General features: G+C 38.3%; 1 protein-coding gene across 3 annotated transcripts in view; it reads right to left on the bottom strand.

Moving 5' to 3' along the window:
• SPIDR (scaffold protein involved in DNA repair) overlaps positions 1-18713 on the bottom strand; it is a 207965-nt gene that overhangs the window by 15795 nt on the left and 173457 nt on the right. For 2 of the 3 annotated variants that reach the window (XM_069779305.1, XM_069779304.1), the window contains exons 11-14: positions 12970-13128; positions 3190-3277; positions 724-867; positions 570-629 (exon numbers count right to left, since the gene is read on the bottom strand). In XM_069779305.1, coding sequence (XP_069635406.1) covers positions 570-629; positions 724-867; positions 3190-3277; positions 12970-13128 — 451 coding nt within the window. The remainder of the gene's footprint in view (positions 1-569; positions 630-723; positions 868-3189; positions 3278-12969; positions 13129-18713) is intronic. The other variant, XM_069779306.1, reaches the window with a different exon arrangement.

Below are 18713 nucleotides of genomic sequence, written 5' to 3'. Positions count from 1 at the left end.
CCTTTAACTACTGAGGGAGTTAGCAACATTTTGAAAGAAAATTGTAGCATCATTCAGAAACAAATAAATAAAACATATTTATAAGGTTTCCAACATAGTATGGATGGCAGATGTATTTACCTAAGAGTTCCTCCTTTCTACTAACGGGACCATAAAAGCCAAATTTGCCTGAGGGGCTTCTACTGAAGTCAACAAAAATAGTCCACACACTCACATGCAAAGAGCAAAACTGTATTTTTATATAACCATCATCTGTTAAATTCTATCTCCAGACACTCAACTGACTAGGAACTTTTCACTATGTATCTAAGGATAGCATTTAGCTATAAATCAAGTCTCAATGGAATTCCTGCAAGCTCCCTTACCAGGGTGCAATATTATCTCTGGTTAGACAGCAATTTATCCAGAAATAATTCACTTTCTAGACCTGGTGATAATTCTGCTTATACAACTCTTGAAGATCATCCAGGAAGGTTTTGGGTTTTCCCCTAAACAAGATAAATGCCAGCTTCTTCACATAAACATTATGTTGATTTTATGTTGAATTCATTGCTAAATAAAAAGATTACCTGCAGCCTTAGATACAGCACTTGCGCCCAAAAGCTACAACGTTCATTACAACCATTGATCTGAAAATAGTACAAAAACAGGGAATGAGACAAACATGATACCAGAAATCCAGTGGAACAAAGTATTGGTTATCTGACTTGTAAAGCAGATTACCTGAAGAATTTCCTTTAGACCATGAACAGCTGGTGGCTGGTACAAATTAGAAATCTGTTCTTCCTCATCCACTTCCACATGTATCTCACCAGACTGAGCAGTAAGAATATAACAGAAGCTGGGAGGAGGAAGATTAGTTGTCATCTATTAAAAAGTAAGGAAAAGATATGTGACCTTAAAAAAAGCACTTTAATTTGGCCAGTTGAGTTTTATAGTAATAGCCAAAACGAAGCACACTATTTACATTTTAAGAGGGATGGGGAAACAAAATTATATGGTTAATACCAACGACTCTCTGAAGTAGAAGTTGAGTTAATAAACCGACATTCACAAGTTATAAGTGAAATCAGCATGTGCATATCATTCTTTCCATAATCTGACATTGACCCTCATCACAAAAACATCTCATGATTTGGCACACTTGGCAAACACTGTGACTATTTCAAGGTGTTTGTTGTTGGTTTCGCATTTTTTTATTACATGGTAGGAGTGCCCTGATTACTCTTTTATTTTAACATCCGTAACCTTTCTGAAATTTGGGGACTTTTGCATGTGGGTGGGTTTTTGTGATAGTAAACAGCTGCCGAACTTTTAAAGCTGCCAAATTAAATCCAGGACAGCACAAGGAGATAATGAAGAACAGGAACGCAACAGCTACAAGAACTGCTCTTTTTGTGTTATGCCAGATTTTTCTTTCCCCCTTATAAAGTACCATGACGTAACAACTTTATCAATCACCACTTAAAGAGGTCCCAAGCTAGAAAGGCTTCTCAGGAAAAAAAAGACAATGCTAGAAAATAATTTTTATTGTGGAAATGGTAAAATATTCTTCTAGTGATGTTTGTTGTTAATAAAGCATTTCATTTAATAAAAGAAATATGAATGTATTAAAGACAGCTGCCCACCCATTAAAAAAAAATCTGCATAAGGAAAAAAAAAAGCAAAAGAAGTTGATACCCAAATTCTGTTTGCCTCTGACAGCGCTAAAGAAGGTATTTGAATGTACATATGGCTCAAAAGAAATCAGTTCCACAGATCTCTTCCGAACAACGTTATCAGCATGCTGGCAATATTATTTATGTACCTATGTATAAAACTGCTTCCATAAAACTGTGCATAAAACTATACAGTTTGTGTCAAGAAAAATGTATCTCAACTGAAAAAACTCCACTCAGCCAAAAACCTGCAGCAGTAGAATGCAAGTTGTGATCCTCCATGGAATGAATTAGTATTTCAAACCCATGACAGAAGTGTAAAGTGCATGATTATGGAAAGTTTCCTCCATTTTTAGATTGCTAATAAAACAGAGAAAATGAAGAACAAATGAGAGTCATAACAACGCTAAACATTTAAGAGCTTTGCTCCATCCGTGGATACTCTCATTCTGTTGTCCATAGTATTTTAATGCACAAAACAATGCATTCCTCTCAGACTTCCAAAACGTCTGGATGAAAGGGAAAGTCAAGGTGAGAACAGCCATTTCACTCAGTTTCAGTCTTGGTTTTATATATAATCAAGGAGTGAACTTTTTATTCTTCAACATAAACCCTGGCAAAATGCAAAGAACACTGTACATTGCAAAGAAAAGATTCTCAGACTTTAGAAATAACTAGTAATATCCACCTTTAATGCCCTCTGGCTTTGAAACTTGTTTATTTCCAGCTTTTTCTTCTTTTCTAGAACTTGCATCCTGATTGACTCCCCCAGGCTCTTACACAAATTTTTAATACCACAAACTTCTTCCCCAAAGAACAGCCCATACAAGAACAGCAGGACAAGCACTTGGCTACCCAGAAGCTTCTCAAATGATCTTGTATTACCAAAATGACACTTGATATGACAGAACTCCTTTTCAAATACAGAAGCTAATTAAAGGAAAATTAAAGATGCAATTTTAGATTTGCAGATATACAGTAACACACTTTAAATCCATTTTAATACCTCCCCACCCCCTAAAATCACAGTAACTTTCATTACTTTTTAGAAGATTATTTTTGTGTTCATCCTTCGACAAGTATCAGTCAAAGTCATCCTAACTAGTAAGAGACCCAATTCCAGCAGTCAGTCTGGCTTCACAGAAGTTAATCTTCGGAAAAGTGCTTTCAAATCTAAGGCTGAAAAGTACTTCAAAAGAATGAGTTAATATCCTTGTATATAGATTTCTCAGCTGGCTCCATGCTATCTAATATCTCTTTCCTCCTGCAAGGAGAGGAGAGGAGTAATTTGTCTGGACATCCTACCATTCTAGCTCTAGAGGATTAATAAGGGGCTAATTGTATCATTTTGGAAAGATGCTGCTGATCCAGAGGGCTTCAGGTTAGCCTAGGAGGTTGCCAGAACCAGTAAAACAAAACTCAGTAGCTAAAGAGAGGGAAAGAATCTGATTCCCAAAGTAAACATGATTCACTACCAACAAAAATAGTAGTTGTGAGTGAAAAAATACATTTCCATAATAACAAGACTTACCGTTTCAGAGGCTTGACTTTGTCCAGCAACTTTTACAGGCACTACTGGAGGCCACAGGCTGTCTATCAAACTAAAAAGTCCTAACGCCCTTCAAAAAGACCAATAAAATCATGTTTAAAATGTTTTCCAGTGTTATATGTTATATTAAAAAGATTAATTAAGAAATATAATTTAAACCATTGCATGATTATGAAAACAATTTTAAATCATATTTGTTTTCTGGAAGCTGGTTTTGATTTGGTCTAATTAAATCTCCATCTTTTCTGCTGCAGGGTGGAGAGGGAGGGAAGGGATGTATCACATTCAGTGACAAGCAAGTTGTATTTAATCCTTTGCCATGAACAGCCTGCTGCATGATAAAATTCAGGGGAACTGGGGTAAATGCTAGCTTGGGAAGGACACAGATACCAGTACAACTTCTTTTTAAAAATAGCTTTTAACTATTTTAACTGATAGATTTAAAAAAAAAAAAAGTTTTGCTTCTAATGTTTTTATTTCTTGCTTTTCTCTAACAGCTGATTGTAACTGCTTTCAGGAAAGTCAGCAATTATCAGATATGGAGAAACAGACAAGATTTTGTTATCTTAAGTACATGTGCTGAGGACGGTCTCCTTCCTACACAGCTGCTCATTTAGTTATGATTTGTATTTATTTATTTCGCACATTTCCCACTTTTAATTTAGAACAAATATAAAATTAACAGCCCAGCATATTAAGGTAAAGCATATTTAGCAAGCAAAGCTGTCATGTGCAGCAGTTCAGTGGCTGCCTTGTCAGCTGATATGGCATCCTTGCTGGACAGGCAGGAACATCTGAGGGAGAGGCCAAGAAAACAGCTGAAGGAGGGGAAATAGCTACAGATAACCAACTTGGAGGCATGCATTCTTGAGTTAAAGCTCCCAGTTATCTTGTCCTAGTTCTCTGTTCTGTGTAGTCGAAGCACAGAGATCTGGATTTTAACCCCACACTGCCTCCAAGAACAAGTTGTCTGTTCCTCCAATTAAGAAAGCCACCATTTCTGAAACAGCTCTAAAAAATGAAGTCCAAACCTTGCTAAAAGTAATATTAGCTTCTGAACTCAACTGTTAGAAAGGAAACAGCATACTCTGCTACAGGGCTGAAGCACATTGCAATATGCTGCTTCTCTTCAAGGGGTCACAGAAACTTTCCTTTTAAAGTTCTGCTTTTAGCTCACTTCTGCTTATTTATTTCTCTATTTCCCTAGTCATTCTCCGGATCCTGAAGTGCTTAGACTTTGGGTGTCTATAGGCAGTGAACTTCTTCCCACGTTTCTTCATAAAGCACCAGGTATCATCCATGATTCAGTGTTAATAGTGACACCTTTGGACCAGCACTGTAAGAAGTTTTATGGACACAAATCTCAGAGTGGTTCTTGTGGAATAAAGCTTGTGGTTCACGATTCAGGTAACAAGCTGGCAGATTAAAAAAATGATGTTGCTACCTGTAGTCATGTTCTCTACGCTAATGAACAGACCAGAAACACAAATGTGCTGCTCTTCTACAGAAATGAACTTCCTGACTTATATGGCATCATCGCCAAGTCTGTAAAAGGAGAAGGCTGTGCTCAGAGGCTGGGCTTCTTTTGGTTTGTGTTTTGTTTTTAACAGTGAGAACATTACAACTAACAGTGAGAACGTTACAACATACAAAGCGACACTTCTTAGGTATTAAAGAGACTTTACAGCAAATGACCACTTCTTGAATCCTTGACTGGGGCGAGATTTTCTGTCTTGTATCGTACAGAATGATATCCTCTCTACAGTCACAGGAGGGCCAACGCCCAGAGGAACAAACTGGTCTTGCTAACTGGGACATGAAAAAGGAGAGTTACAAAAAGAGAGGACAGCCTCCCGTACAACTCAGGCAGTTACACAAGTGGCCTTCCTCACGCAACACGCAGCACGAGGGCAAGGACAAAGCATGGGTTTGAACGTACCACAAACTCTGTGTGTGTGTGTGTGTACACAGAGATCGCATACTTACCAACTTAGAGCAACTAAGCTATGTTGTTGCAGTGCAGATATAATCACCTCTCCACACAGAGCTTACATTGATCCCTCATCTGTATTTTTAAGTTTGCACAAGGGACAGGAAGTTGTCCCTTCTCCTTTAGCTCTCTTCCAGCTTGCTACCCTACATCAGAATATCTAAGACATTTTCTTCTATTACTTGTGTCCTTTTGGAGAAGGACACCTACTGCTTGAACTAGGAGCACTTAATTATTAGTAAATGACAGTATTTGTTTACAAACAGGCAGAGGAGCAGCATTGCGTAGAAAGCGTCTCCTGAACGTCTTGGCCCCATCCTCTGCTTTGACACCAGTCAGGCAAAGGGCAGTGACATCTGCCACCCAAAGGATTTGGATCCTTGTCTACCAACAGGACCTCCTCTCCTGGAGCTGTCACTGTATCAGTCAGTGTCCCTGGTGAGGAGCTCCTCTCTTGCTCCACCCATTTCTACGCCTCCAAGAAAGTTAACTCTCTCTTTACTCTTATGGACTTCGACTTAGCAGAAGGGGGAATGAAGTGCGGGCAATGACAGTGGAGAAATGGCAAGACATTGTGTTCTCTGTAGAAAATCACTATCGTCACTGAAAGAATAAAGTTCATTCTCTTTATTGCCCCAGCCACACTCAAATCCCACTTCAATCCAACTTGAACAATGGGTTTATTTTATCCAATATGTGTATCCTTCTTCAGTTATAGAGTCAGGACAAGAGATGAACAGCTGGCTCTGTGCTACAGTGAAGGGACATGGTTAGCTCCCATGTGCACAAAGAGCCTCTCTGGCTACAGAAGACAAAATAAAAACTTTAAAATTTTGCTCTGTGAGTGTAATTACTTATCACTTTTAAAAAATTAATTAAATAATTTGATCATAAAAGGACAGACTTCTAAAAAAGGAAAAGTAGAGTAAAAAGTGAGAAGAAACAGGCTTAAGGATAAAAAAAGGACATGTAAAGTATTTTGAATAACGTTTTTTTTACTTCAGAGACAAGGACTCTATTGTAGTATTCTACAATTTTTCTTTGAAAAAAAGAAAAAAAGACTGGATCCATACCAGGAGAAGGACAGAAATCATCTATCAGATTCTAAATGGCAGACTCAACCCCCTACTTTCCGTGCCAGACTGAAATCTATGTTTGGTAAAAAACTTTTTGTCCCATACTGAATATGTAGATGTCCACTCTTTATCACCACCACTGTAAGGCCACCAGTTACTCCAATGGAGTGTTATAGTATAGACTTGCATAGAAGTATGGACTTAACGACAGGCAGTCCTCTACATAGAGGTACTCTTCTCTAAATCTACATCTTCAAGCTTCGCTTATATAATGATACTTTTATATATATGTGTGTGCGTGTATATACATGTAATACGCAAAATAATTCTTTTTAATGTCCTTAATTGTTTTTACTATCCAATGTGCTCAAAAGGAATCCCTCTCAACTTAAACTTTCCTTGCCGAACTTTGGTACATCTTTTCTCTGTATCCATAAATGCAAACTGCCTGCTGTGTACCCAGACAGCAATCAGAGACTTTTAAAGATTTAATACTGTTAAACAGGCTAAATACATGCCTAAGAAAATGCAAAATATACATGCAGAAATTAATCCTGACCTATTTAACAAATCATCTTAAACTACTCCGTAGAAAAATTACTGGAAGATAGTGAGTGATACTAATAAACTAGTATTTACTTTTCCTTCCCCACAATTCTTACCAGAGCTCATGACTGTGCTGCCCTGTACAGAAGAACCTGCTTTCATTTGCTCACCTAACCACCCTCCTTCTCAGTTTCAGAGCGCAGCAGAAGACAGAAGTCACCTTCTGCTTCTAACCTTCCTGGCTTGCTTTGCCCTTCACTGCAGTCAAATGGCATACATTCATATCTGCACACATGCACACACGTTTGCTCTATGATTTTTGATAAAAACATACAAATAAAGAGAAAAGATGTTGTAACTATATTTAGACACCCAATACAGTGGTAAACCAGTATCTACAGCATCATCACATTTACTCTGATCCTGCCGAAATTTCATTCATTTCATACTACAAGCCACATTACAGAAGTCAAAAAACTTCAAATTTTGATGTTTCAAAACTGTATTTCACTGACTGTGATCTGACAACTTATTTCATAACTTAATAAGAAGATTTTGTTTATTTCTCTCACAAGCATGAAGTTTCACCTACAGTGCCAGACCAAGAACTTTGCGTGTGACATGCCTGATTCAACTTTTAACATTACAGCTTATAGTTTGGGGGATTTTAAAATTTTAATAATCATACCACAGGTTCAGGGGAAAATTACTACAGGGAGAAAATATCAGCAATATCAAAGAAAGTAGAAGGAAAACAATGCCCACAACTAGGAAAAGAAGAAAGACTATGTAAGGTTTACAGTAGGAGACAAGAAGAAAGGTGCTAGGATTCTCCTCCAACGTCTTCCACAGCTTTGCTTTGGGGACTCAAGACTTGGCACTTCTGTTTCCTCCTCTCCTTCTCTCCCAGTTGTAGTCTAAACTGAAACAGTTTTCTTTTGGCAGTATCAGTCTCAATTATGAAGAACTCAAAAATAAAGCAATTCCTAGCCCTCTGTGAAACATCTCCTTGCTCAAAACTAAAAAGAAATTCAGTAATAATCACCTAGACTGCATAAGCTTCAACTAGCAAAAGACAAGCAATCCAAATATAAAGCTGATACTGTAGGTTAGCTCTCCCTTTAACTGACCTATTAAGATCTTGCAGTGCACAAGCTATGCAACACCATATTTTCTCAGACTTGAGTAATAAAAGCAACAAAATCATAAAGTAAAAATCTGAGCCTACTAAACCAGCATCTCAGTCAAAATACAAACAGGGAGGAAGGGTTGCTGGCTTTTTTCCCCTAAGTTTTGTTTGGATATATGAAATTATTTTGTTGAATAACTTATGTACATACTTGAATAACTAAATTTTCTATAGTACATTAGAAATTACACATACTACATTAAAACACTGAAATTATAATATAAAAGTACTTTTGATTCAATATGGATACGCCTATGTTATTCTCCAATGTTGGTTACTAAACAGATTCATGACAGAAGCACTGAAGATACAAGCAGCAGTCCGTGCTTGTTAAAGAGAACAAAACTCAGGAAAAGTTAATTTCTGATACATAAGCAGTCATCAAAAATAATAAAGAAGTAATGCAAATATTCAAAACTTCAATGTGATTACTGAAATTATGCTTTAAATAGAACTCAACTTTTAACCACAGCAATTACTGAAGTGTTTCAGGACCTCAAAACCTCAGAGACGTGGGTGGCTCTTTTAGATGGCAGTCTTTTTGGAGGAGGGAAAACCAAAGGAAGGAAGTTATGACTTCCTTGCTCGGTGAAGAGTTCTTACTATTACATTTCCTGTCAACGTCCAGCAGTTGAAACACTTTCTTGTGTAGCAGTTAGCGGTGATCCTCTTTTCTGAGTGTAAAGCAAAGAGAAGAGAAAGTATACAGTGAAGAGTAGAGGAAGAAGGAGAGAGATAGAGGCCAGAGAAGTATGGGACTTAAATAAGTAGGAAAAAAAAGAAGAAAGAAAACCCTCAGACACAATAGTGACCACACTACAGACAAATACAGGGAGATTTCACATTTCAGTGCCTAACATTTGAAAGTTTAAAATGACAAATGACAGAACCAACTTTATTTGAAAACAGAAATTTCTCAGGGAAACATAACACTGGTTGATGAACTCAATATTCAGAGTCTACTTACTTTAGATGAAAATGCAACAGATAGTACAGCCTGCCATGAATTAAAGGTAGGGTCAAGTGCCAAAGCTTATGAGTTGATGTATCCTTCAAAGTGTTTTATCCTATCCAACTTAACTGTGGATTTTAGCACTGTCCATGCAACAGTTGCATCTTCTTTTGAAACTTGATAAGCATTTTTTCAATTTAGGGTCAAAATTCGTACTGACACCATGCATTAATCATGTATTACGTTAGAGCATTTCTTCTTCCTCCCTCCATTTTTAAATTGGTGTCATCTTTCTGTTCAGCTGAATAGAAACTCTTCATATTTCTACCTTATAAGAAAGCATAAAGAGGCGAGGCAGGTCAGTCTGCTATACTCAGCAGTGAAACAACTCGGTGCTTGGCAAATCAGGTGAAAGACACAAATTGTCAAAATTCTTATTATTATTCTGTGTAGAACTCCAGTCAGGGCTAAAAACATCATAATATTTTTGTCAACAAAGACAGATATCCAACTACAAAGTTTATCCCAGCTCATTGAAATTAATTTCTGGTAGGAAGCAGCAGACGATGACAATTTAGAAGTTATTCCTGAGGCATTTTAGTGAGTGCTCAGTCCCTGCATCTAATTGCATCCATCTAGTTACTGGTTATACCAGACATACCTGAAACATGCCTGGGATCTATTAAAACAGGGGGGTTACATGTTAGTTGTACTGCATATAGATTCTCAACCAATATTCCTGCCTCCAGCAGTACACAGTCAAAATCTCACTTCCTCTTTCTCAAGGGGCTGAATTTATAAGACTGACATCTGAGGTAGTGGGAGGACAAGGGAGAGAACATACACCTCTAAGGAGCCAACACCACCAGTGGCAGATCAATGAACATTTTTCAGTCTTCTCTCTTTAAACCACCATGTCCTTCTTTTTTGCTGATACTGAGCATGCAGTTCAGGGAACAGTTGTAGGAAAGGCTAGGATACAAGTATGAATGAGAGGGTGAAGAGAAAAGGTGTCAAGAAACAGATACTGAACCACATTTGTGCTGTTAATTCATCTGCTACAACACTGGTTCCTACCTTCTTCAACAGCCTCATGAACAGACTAGAAGAACTGCTGGAAGTAAGACACTGAACAAGCCATGGCAACTTTGCCGTGACTCAGCCATGCCCATCTGTCTTACAGGACTGCCAGAAACTGGACTGCAAAGAGAAACACCACTTCTTCTACTGGAGTACAAAGGGAAAGATTTCTTGCAGGGATTGTTTTGGGAAGTATGTTTCATGTTGGGTATGGGAGTTATTCTGAAAATCACCTAAATCAATGAAAGACCTTCAAATGACCTAGTACGAGACCCTAGTACTTGTTAAAGCACATGGGTATTCAAAAACAATATTCAACATTAACAGTGTTTCTCTCAATGTAAAATTACTATAATTCCAATTTTTCACAGGGTTGATCTTTGTCAAGACAGAACACGGTTGTGAAAGTTTTCCTCCCACTTTTCTTTTGGAACACAAGTGTTTTCTTACCAGGAGAAGAAATGGGTTTAGTTTCTTTAGCACATCTTACAGTACAGGTCCATTCCAAAGATCAAGTCAGGTTTACAGCCGCGTTTTTGCTTGGATGTAAAATACTCTTTATTATAGGTTTTTAGTCCTTGAAATGTAACAGCTTACATCATTCATTTACTGGAATGATGTTAAATAGTACTTTAAGTTAAATACTTGATGATGAGGATTGATGATGGCCTGGGAAATTTTTTGAACAGTAACATTAACATTGGTCCATTGATGCAAAAAGCTTGAGAATCTCTTGCATCTCTTAAATGAAAACCTCCTCTGTCTCATGGAGGTACTGAGGAAGCACTCTGTCTCTATAAGAAAGATTACAGTCCATGTGACTGTGGGACAACATGGACACATGGGATCTTATTAGCCATTCCTGGCTTTCTCCAGATCATGTGCTTCAAAGGCATAAAAAAAAAGTCATGACTTTTCCCTCATATTTCCTACATTTTATTCCCTTTTATCCATTTTAAAAGCCACTGTCAGACTCCAGGAAACAAACAGTTTAAAAGCCACCTCCTTCCAAAAAGTAATTGGTGTTCTCAAAAAAAAAAAGGCAGCAGTCTTTCTTGCAGGGCAGACCACATAGTTCTTATTCACTCATGTGCTGCAAGCCAAGGTTGGGCACTCACAGGCATATCCCATCATGTGCTCGGATGTTCCCTGGCTGTGGAAACCCATTTATCCAGTGGCAATGAGTTCTACAGTCTAATTATGCTCTGTGTGAATAAGTACTCCCTTATATTCGTTTCAGCTATGGCTTTACTGTGGTTTCCATCACACCTAGAATGACACAAAATGCGTCCCAACACTTAAAAGTAATAACAAGTTATAAAGCAGAACTTAGGCTAAAACAATTAAGAAAAAAATAAATCCCTGAACAATTCCCCCACCCACCCATCTTGTACAATGAAATCACGTTTTAACCACTGCACTGTCCCTGAAGCTACACTAGCCTTTTTCTTTTAATGTTTCCTAGCAGGGTTACCACCAGCACAGCTCCAGCTGAGCCACCAGCATTTTCAGTAGTGTGTCTTCTAATCGTCCTCAGAATAGCCAGAAGTAAGTTACTGGTGCTTTGAAACAGAATTTACATTAGAAGAAGTCTGTCTCTTATTAGCTAGGCAGAGTACTGGAAACACCAGCAGCCAGTTGTAAAACTTCATTTGTATCCAGAATTCCAAAGCTATTATTTAATTTGTTTGGAAAAAATGTAACTTGAAAAAAAAGCCAACAAAATAATTAAATAAGAAGACTTGTTTGTTATTAAAGATCCATAAAAATGCAAGTAGGCTTGAAATCTAAAGGATCTGAAAATTAACACTGCAAGTACATAAAAAGAAAAGCATACTGAATAGGGCTGGCTGGAAAACAACAATTCAATTTTGCTAAACATTTCAAGGCTTTGAAATTTGTTTTTTGTTCCAATATGAAACAAAAATGAGACTTTCTGAAAGTTTTCATGAAGTAAGAATGAGAGAAAGAATATTCACTCCCTCTGGACCTGAAAAAATCTTCCCAACCAAATTCTCTCCAAAATAGATAATGTTTCCATGAAACATTCTGGTTTTGATGAAACAGCATTTTTCAACAGGAAAAAGAAGTGTCAGCAGAAATATCACAGCCATTCTAACAGCAAAGGCTTATCTAGATCGGATACTTGTAGGAATAAATTATGTTGAGAATTGAACCAACCTAATCATGTTTATATAGGTCCCCACGTGAACACTGTATCACTTGCCTTAGAAAGATACTCCGTAAGATACTTGATCTGTTTAATTTTTTTGTGTTCATTAAAGATATTTTATTTTATTCAAAGAATGTAAAAGGAATCACAAAATAAGCAAAATCTGAGAGGTACGGTAAGTCAATTTGTTACTTATCTGGGGGGATTTTTCTATAAACCTGTGGACATTCTTATTCCAAAATAAGAATGGCTTTATGATTTGCAAGATTATTTTTTTTTTAAAGAAACTTAAACTGTGCTTCCAAAACCATATAGACTTAACTGAATTAAGCTCTCATATACTAAGGGAAAGTCTGTGCGTGAAACTTCAACCCATACTGGGAAGCACTGTAGAAAAACATACTGTAGTAAACAGTTCTGCAATGGAAGTGAGGTGAACTAATGTTTTGAAGTCTTTGAATCTACTGAAAAGGAAGAAAACACTAGTGTTTTATATGAAATATTGCGTACGGTAATTCTTCTCTATTCATTTCTCTGCTAAGTGTGTATTTGTGTGTTAGCTTATTTATGCTTATTTTGGAATATGGTTGGCTGAAGTACTACTATTGGATGTCCCAAAAATGGCAATGAGGACACTTAATTGAACAAAGCCAGATTCAGTTGTTCCAGAGAATACTGATCACAGAAATGAATAAAAAGGCAGATCACCTCTGCCTGCCACAGCACGCAATACATTCTCCCATGAATTGTTCTCACCTTCCTCTTGTAGTTCTTTGCAAAATTTTCATTCCAGCTAAGCAGCAGAATTTTCCTTCCCATCTCCTGCAATACTGCTCAATGTCATCTGCAAAAGTCAGGGACTGCAACTGCACTTCACTGAACATACCATAGGCATCCTGGACAAGGAGGCATAACCTGCAAAACATTTCTCCATTACTCATTGGATTCTGTTCATAACAAACTAGTTAGCAAATTTCTGAGAACTATATTACAAGCTTCAGGACAGGGCTTATCCTCTACAATATCTGGAGAACTCCTACCAAATAATGTATCAATAAACAAAACCAACATCATTAAAGGTTTTCTCATGTGTATTTTCAGGAGGTAACAGGGCCATGAAATAGAAAAGCGTGACTAAAAAAAAGCGTAAGGGGTTTGCGCTGGGGGGGATGAGATAAATTAACTGCTATGCATTATGTGGTTTGTGTACTTACAAAGAAAGATTGAGTTTTTGCCTTACTTGAGGTGAATTCTGCAATGCAGACAGAGCAATGATGCAGACGTCTATGTGTGTGTGTATAAATATAAAAATTCTGCTTAGAAGTAAACAAAGCAACATATTTCACAAGTAATAATCACCAACACTGAAACTGGCAAAGCTAGCATTATATTTTCTATAACTTTTTTAAAAGAGTCCTGAGGATACAAAAAAAGAGTGAAATGTCCATTTTTCCTTTTAAAAAAAACCTAACATGAAACTGCAGATTAGTATATTCAATATTGAGTATGAAGAAGCCCAGAGGAACTATTTTAAGGAGGTAATTAAAGAACCTGCTAAACAAACAATTTGATTAAAGTAATCTATGGAAGTAGGGGCTGTAGGGCTGGGAAGTATTGCTTAACCAACTTGCTGGCATTTTGAGAAGATATTACTGTCATAGCAGATAAGGCAAAATCAGTGGATGTCATACCTTTAGATAGTCAAAAATGCATTTCACAAGATTCTGCACCTGAGATGAGCAGCCATGATAGCATGAGTCATACAGTGCTGAAAGAAGGAGGCTGCTGTCTACAAGATTGGCTTAATTGCCCCAGAAAGAGACAGTTAAGCACGGAAACTTTTCAAAGGGAGACAAAAATTACCTTTGAGGGTAGCGCATACATCATTATTTCTAAATAATAAAACTCAGGGGTGCACTAGGCAGCAGAATTCATTTCATTTCAAAGGTACATGCCAAAACTACCTTCTCCAGAGCTGCATCATTGTTCACAGAAAGCCAACTTCAACTGCTTTTGAAGCACATCATGTAGCATATGCATCCTGAAAGCATTCGACAGTAGTCATTATATCTTTATAAAACATTTAAAATGAAATGAGGTCCTATATTTCTCTGGAAGAAATCCATATATTTTCTTCTCAGGGAAGCTTAGGCACATGGAAGACCATTAAGCACAGTTTCCTTGTTCATTATGAACTGCCTAACTTTGGCTCGCACCCTTAAGGGGGCTGTATTCAACACAGGATACAACCCCAAAGCCTTTCAGACATCAGCAGCTGTGCAAGCACCAGCTGAGAGTCCTCATTTTTCATATTCTGGTGCTGGTTTTGAGGAGCAGGGAATGGTAGGACTGAACACAAATGAAGGCTCCCGTATTTTCCCCGTGTCTTTAGCTACAAGGGTCCCACATAAACAGGTAAAGAAAGCTTAGGTACAATTCCTCCACAGCCTGCCAAGGTTAAGAAGTCCTCTAGAGACATGAAACACTGCTTCTACCCTGAGTAATGACAAACAGGAGGAAACCAAATGCTGATGTGATCTGTAGGCTGGAAGGATACGTACCCTCATCTCTGGGATGAGTGGTGTTCCCAGCCTAGAAAGCCGGTGACTATCCTAACAATACAAACCTGTGTCTTCAACAGATCTATCACTCTTTTCGTTTTCTGTGTAAAACAATCTGTGAGATGTCTTCTAGATTTGTATCACAGGATCATCTCCAACTCAACAGAACAAAGACTGATGTGCTATGAACATGACAGCCCAGAAGCAGAAATACTACAGTTGCCTGCCGCTTTCCATGTTAGGACATTGCAATCAGTTAAAAACTCTCCCCTGAGTTTTAACTGATTTGACTGAACCTCCTCATGCTATTGTTTTGTTCGGAAAAACGGAGCTAATACGCTCTGGACATTTCTGAAAATCAGATTGAGGGTAACAGGAAAAACAAAGCAGACAGTTTTGCCTGTGTGAACAAAACATTCAGTAATGGTTAACTGTGAAAAATTAGGCCTCTGTATCTTGGAGCAAGCAAGGGCCAACTGAGTTAGTATCTCAGATCTGATCAGTTCAGCAGTCTCTTAACTGATCACTGGAATTTCTCACATGTTTAGTGAGACATAAGTGAATGCAAGTAAGTCTCAGACTAGCTGGCACCAGGCTCATATTAAGTCCTCTGGGACATATTAATTGCCCAAATAAAATTAGCTTGGTTGGTGCCGAAGACATCAGCCACTAAAAGTGCATTTTCCCAGTCCTTTTAAGTCAAGCAAAGAGATGGCTGCTGTCAGACATGGGAGTCTCAACTCCCCGCATCCTTGGCCACGGATTTCCATCCCTTTGTGGCAGCAGCATAAATGGCTAGGATAGGAAACTGACCTGACCAAAAAAATACTGTAGCCAAATAATTATCATCATCAGATCAGCTCCCTGAAAATTAACTCTGTAGAAGTAAACTCCTATTTGCATGGAGTACTACTTCTAGACAAGAATGTATTTCCCAGGCAGGATTAGGAGGCTGAAGCTCCCACTCCAGCTGTCTAGCGTACACAGCACAACATCCCAGGTCGTATGATGGGAGAATGGTCATCTTATGACCAAGCTTGATATACAGAAGTAAAGGAAGAACTGTGTAACTTGAGGCTTAAATCACTAATGTTCCCATTCGCACTAGTGAGGCGTTCATGATTATCGGCATCATGAAGAAACACAGAGCAGCAGAACTTACTGCATCAGACTCCAAGCACTTTTGCTCTATTAGGACCATACACATGAGCAGACATCCACTATACTACACTTGTTCTAACAGTATCCCAAAGGTAGTCACAGTTTCTCTGCAACATGCCTTTAAAATGAAAGGTATATATTCACTCACCTGGAAGACAGAATTTCACAAATAACCTTCAAATGCCCAATTTCAGACTAAAAGATGAGGAATATCCCAAACTAATGCTATGAAGAGAACTTCACGAACACATATTCCCTGCTTCAGCACACTTTTAAAACAGTACAAATGCATGATGACAAAAACTTGAAATATTCTCAATGTCATTTGATCCATCTCACACTAATTTAGTAGGTAATGCTATAGGTATTTAATGATGAGTGACAACTGATTTTCCTACTTAATGACTATCATGAAGTCAGCTGAATCCCCCAACAGACTCAGAGATGCACTTGGAGAACAACTCTCATGTTCTCTGAAACTGGTTCTGTTCCTATGGATTTTGCAGACGCTGTTAGCATTACTAACAGTAGTTCAGCTGCTTTTGGAGGCTGTTGATTCATGGCCTTTACTTCCTCACCAGCATTGTTTTTTTTCCTTGATTTCACTTTATTCCCAGAAAAGTGCATTTGTTTTATTTTCCCATGTTACAGTGTTGCTCTCACACTGCAGCAAATGTTCTTGCAAATTAAGTTTTAGCAGCAAGTCTAACTGTGATTAAAGCAACAGTTTGTTCCATGATTTTCCCCCCCTTTGGAGCTCACTACCAGGATAAAAACCCACATCTAAATTATGAGACAAGCTGCAAAACCAAAATTAGCATCTGCCCCCAGGAATTCAGCATTTATGTTTTGTGCGTATCTACCACAAATACTTTTTTTTCCATAAAATGTGGTGTTTGTACTGAATCAGTTAATCAGCTTGAACATACCTTTATCAATGCCTTGTCAGTATGCATAGTAATGAACTGTTAAAAAAAAGAGGGGCAACATCTCCATTTTTATCAGCAGTGCTCATGTAGGGAGGAAATAAGGGCCATGTTTATTTTTGGGACAACAGGATGCCACCCTGTGTAAGACCTGAATTTAAAATATGGTTTTGAAAACTGAAATTTCTCGTGCAAAGGAGCAGAGAATTCACTCCAGGAGCAAGGGTTGGCAGCAAAGCCGGTAGAAGAGTGAATGTGGGAGATGTAGACTAAGGAAAAGGTGAAGTATGACTCATTGGTAATAATAAAGGGGGTGAAGATAGGGAATGATAAGAAGCGAGGCAGAGATTAGCCTTTTTTTTTTTCTTTCTTTCTTTTTTTTTTTTTTTTAAAGTAATGACATAGTAAATCTCATGCAAAAGCTTGGGAAGATTTTGTTAATTTGCTAATAGCCAGGAGCAAGGATGGGGGCTGGGGGAAGATGAGACTGATTACTGTGCATTATTTCTATGACTGTGCTGATCTTTAGGACAAAATGTCTCCCAGAAGAAATCTGGAGAGGATTACAGGATTACTCTGCCATGCTCTTCTCCTAGTTAGTCACTCCTCACGGGTAAAGGGTAAAGCCTTCTTTTACTATTACTTTTTTATGCATGAAAAATCATATCTCTCCATATTGCTGTGTTGTACCGGGCAGCTGACTTTCTGGAGAGGTAAGGGTGACAAAAACCTTCTTCAGCTTTGGTCACATCCAGCCTCCTCAGCGGCTAGTGGAAAAGAATAAGAAAAAGAAGATCTGCCTGCGGAGGACATGAGAGCGCACAGAGGCCAGGACTGACTGATGACACAGGGATTGTCTTTACTGAGTCTTGTGAAAACAAGCAGCAGAAATTTGTCATGAACAGATCTTAACTAACAAATAATTGTTTTACCCTTGGGTAGGAGGACAACCACAGGGCCCACAGCAGCTCTTCTGCGTGCATAGCTAAGCTGTGCAGTACAGCATGAGGAACAAGACAGCCAGGCAAATGCCACCACCACCTTGGCTGTGCTCAGCAGGGACTTCATTACTTACTCTTTCTTTGGAAGGGAGGGAAAGGGGAGAATGGAGAAATGCCTGAAAACTAACTGGATTGTATTAGCTCTGATACTTGCTCATTCTTTATCTTAACCATCCAAGAGACAGCTGCTGCTGCTGCTTTGTTTGTCAGAAGGATTTCTTATCTCTTTGAGGTGCGGTCCTAGCAGAGGCATAAAGCACACGTACATAAACACACATAAACAAAAACCCCCTCTCCCTTAATCACCAGAGGCACAACACTACCTACACAACTCCAATTCAGCAACTTGTCTGGTCAAGTCTCAAGGTGGAGCTGATTAACTCCTGCTAATATGGCTCAGATTCAAATTGTAACCTGCAGGACACCACCCTACCGGGATTTAATTTATCCCTACCTTATGCGCGCCTTGCATTCACCATACCCATATTATCTCAAAAAAATCAAAGTTCAGGACACAGGTCTAAACACACAGGGACAACCATCCATCTCCCCCACCCCCCTGCAACACTACCAGGATTTCCCTATTAAAAGCACTGTATTCACCAGATCACACACTGCTTCACCTTTCCTTTTGAAAAGTATGTACCCGCTGTAGCCTTCTTTAGGGAGACACAAGATTCAGAATTTTCTGCTCAAAATCCATGCCATTTGCTGTCATTAAATAGCGAGTGAAGCTCTACAAAGCATATGTATAGAATGATACAAATAAAAATTAATGATGATGATGACTAGCCCCTTCTATGCATAGGTTGCAGAGGTACACAGGAAAACACAAGCACTGCTGCTTCCAG

Source organism: Haliaeetus albicilla, chromosome 3 (genome assembly GCF_947461875.1).
Source record: "Haliaeetus albicilla chromosome 3, bHalAlb1.1, whole genome shotgun sequence".
Classification (NCBI taxonomy): Eukaryota; Metazoa; Chordata; class Aves; order Accipitriformes; family Accipitridae; genus Haliaeetus; species Haliaeetus albicilla.
This window is presented reverse-complemented; position numbering and strand designations above follow the sequence as displayed.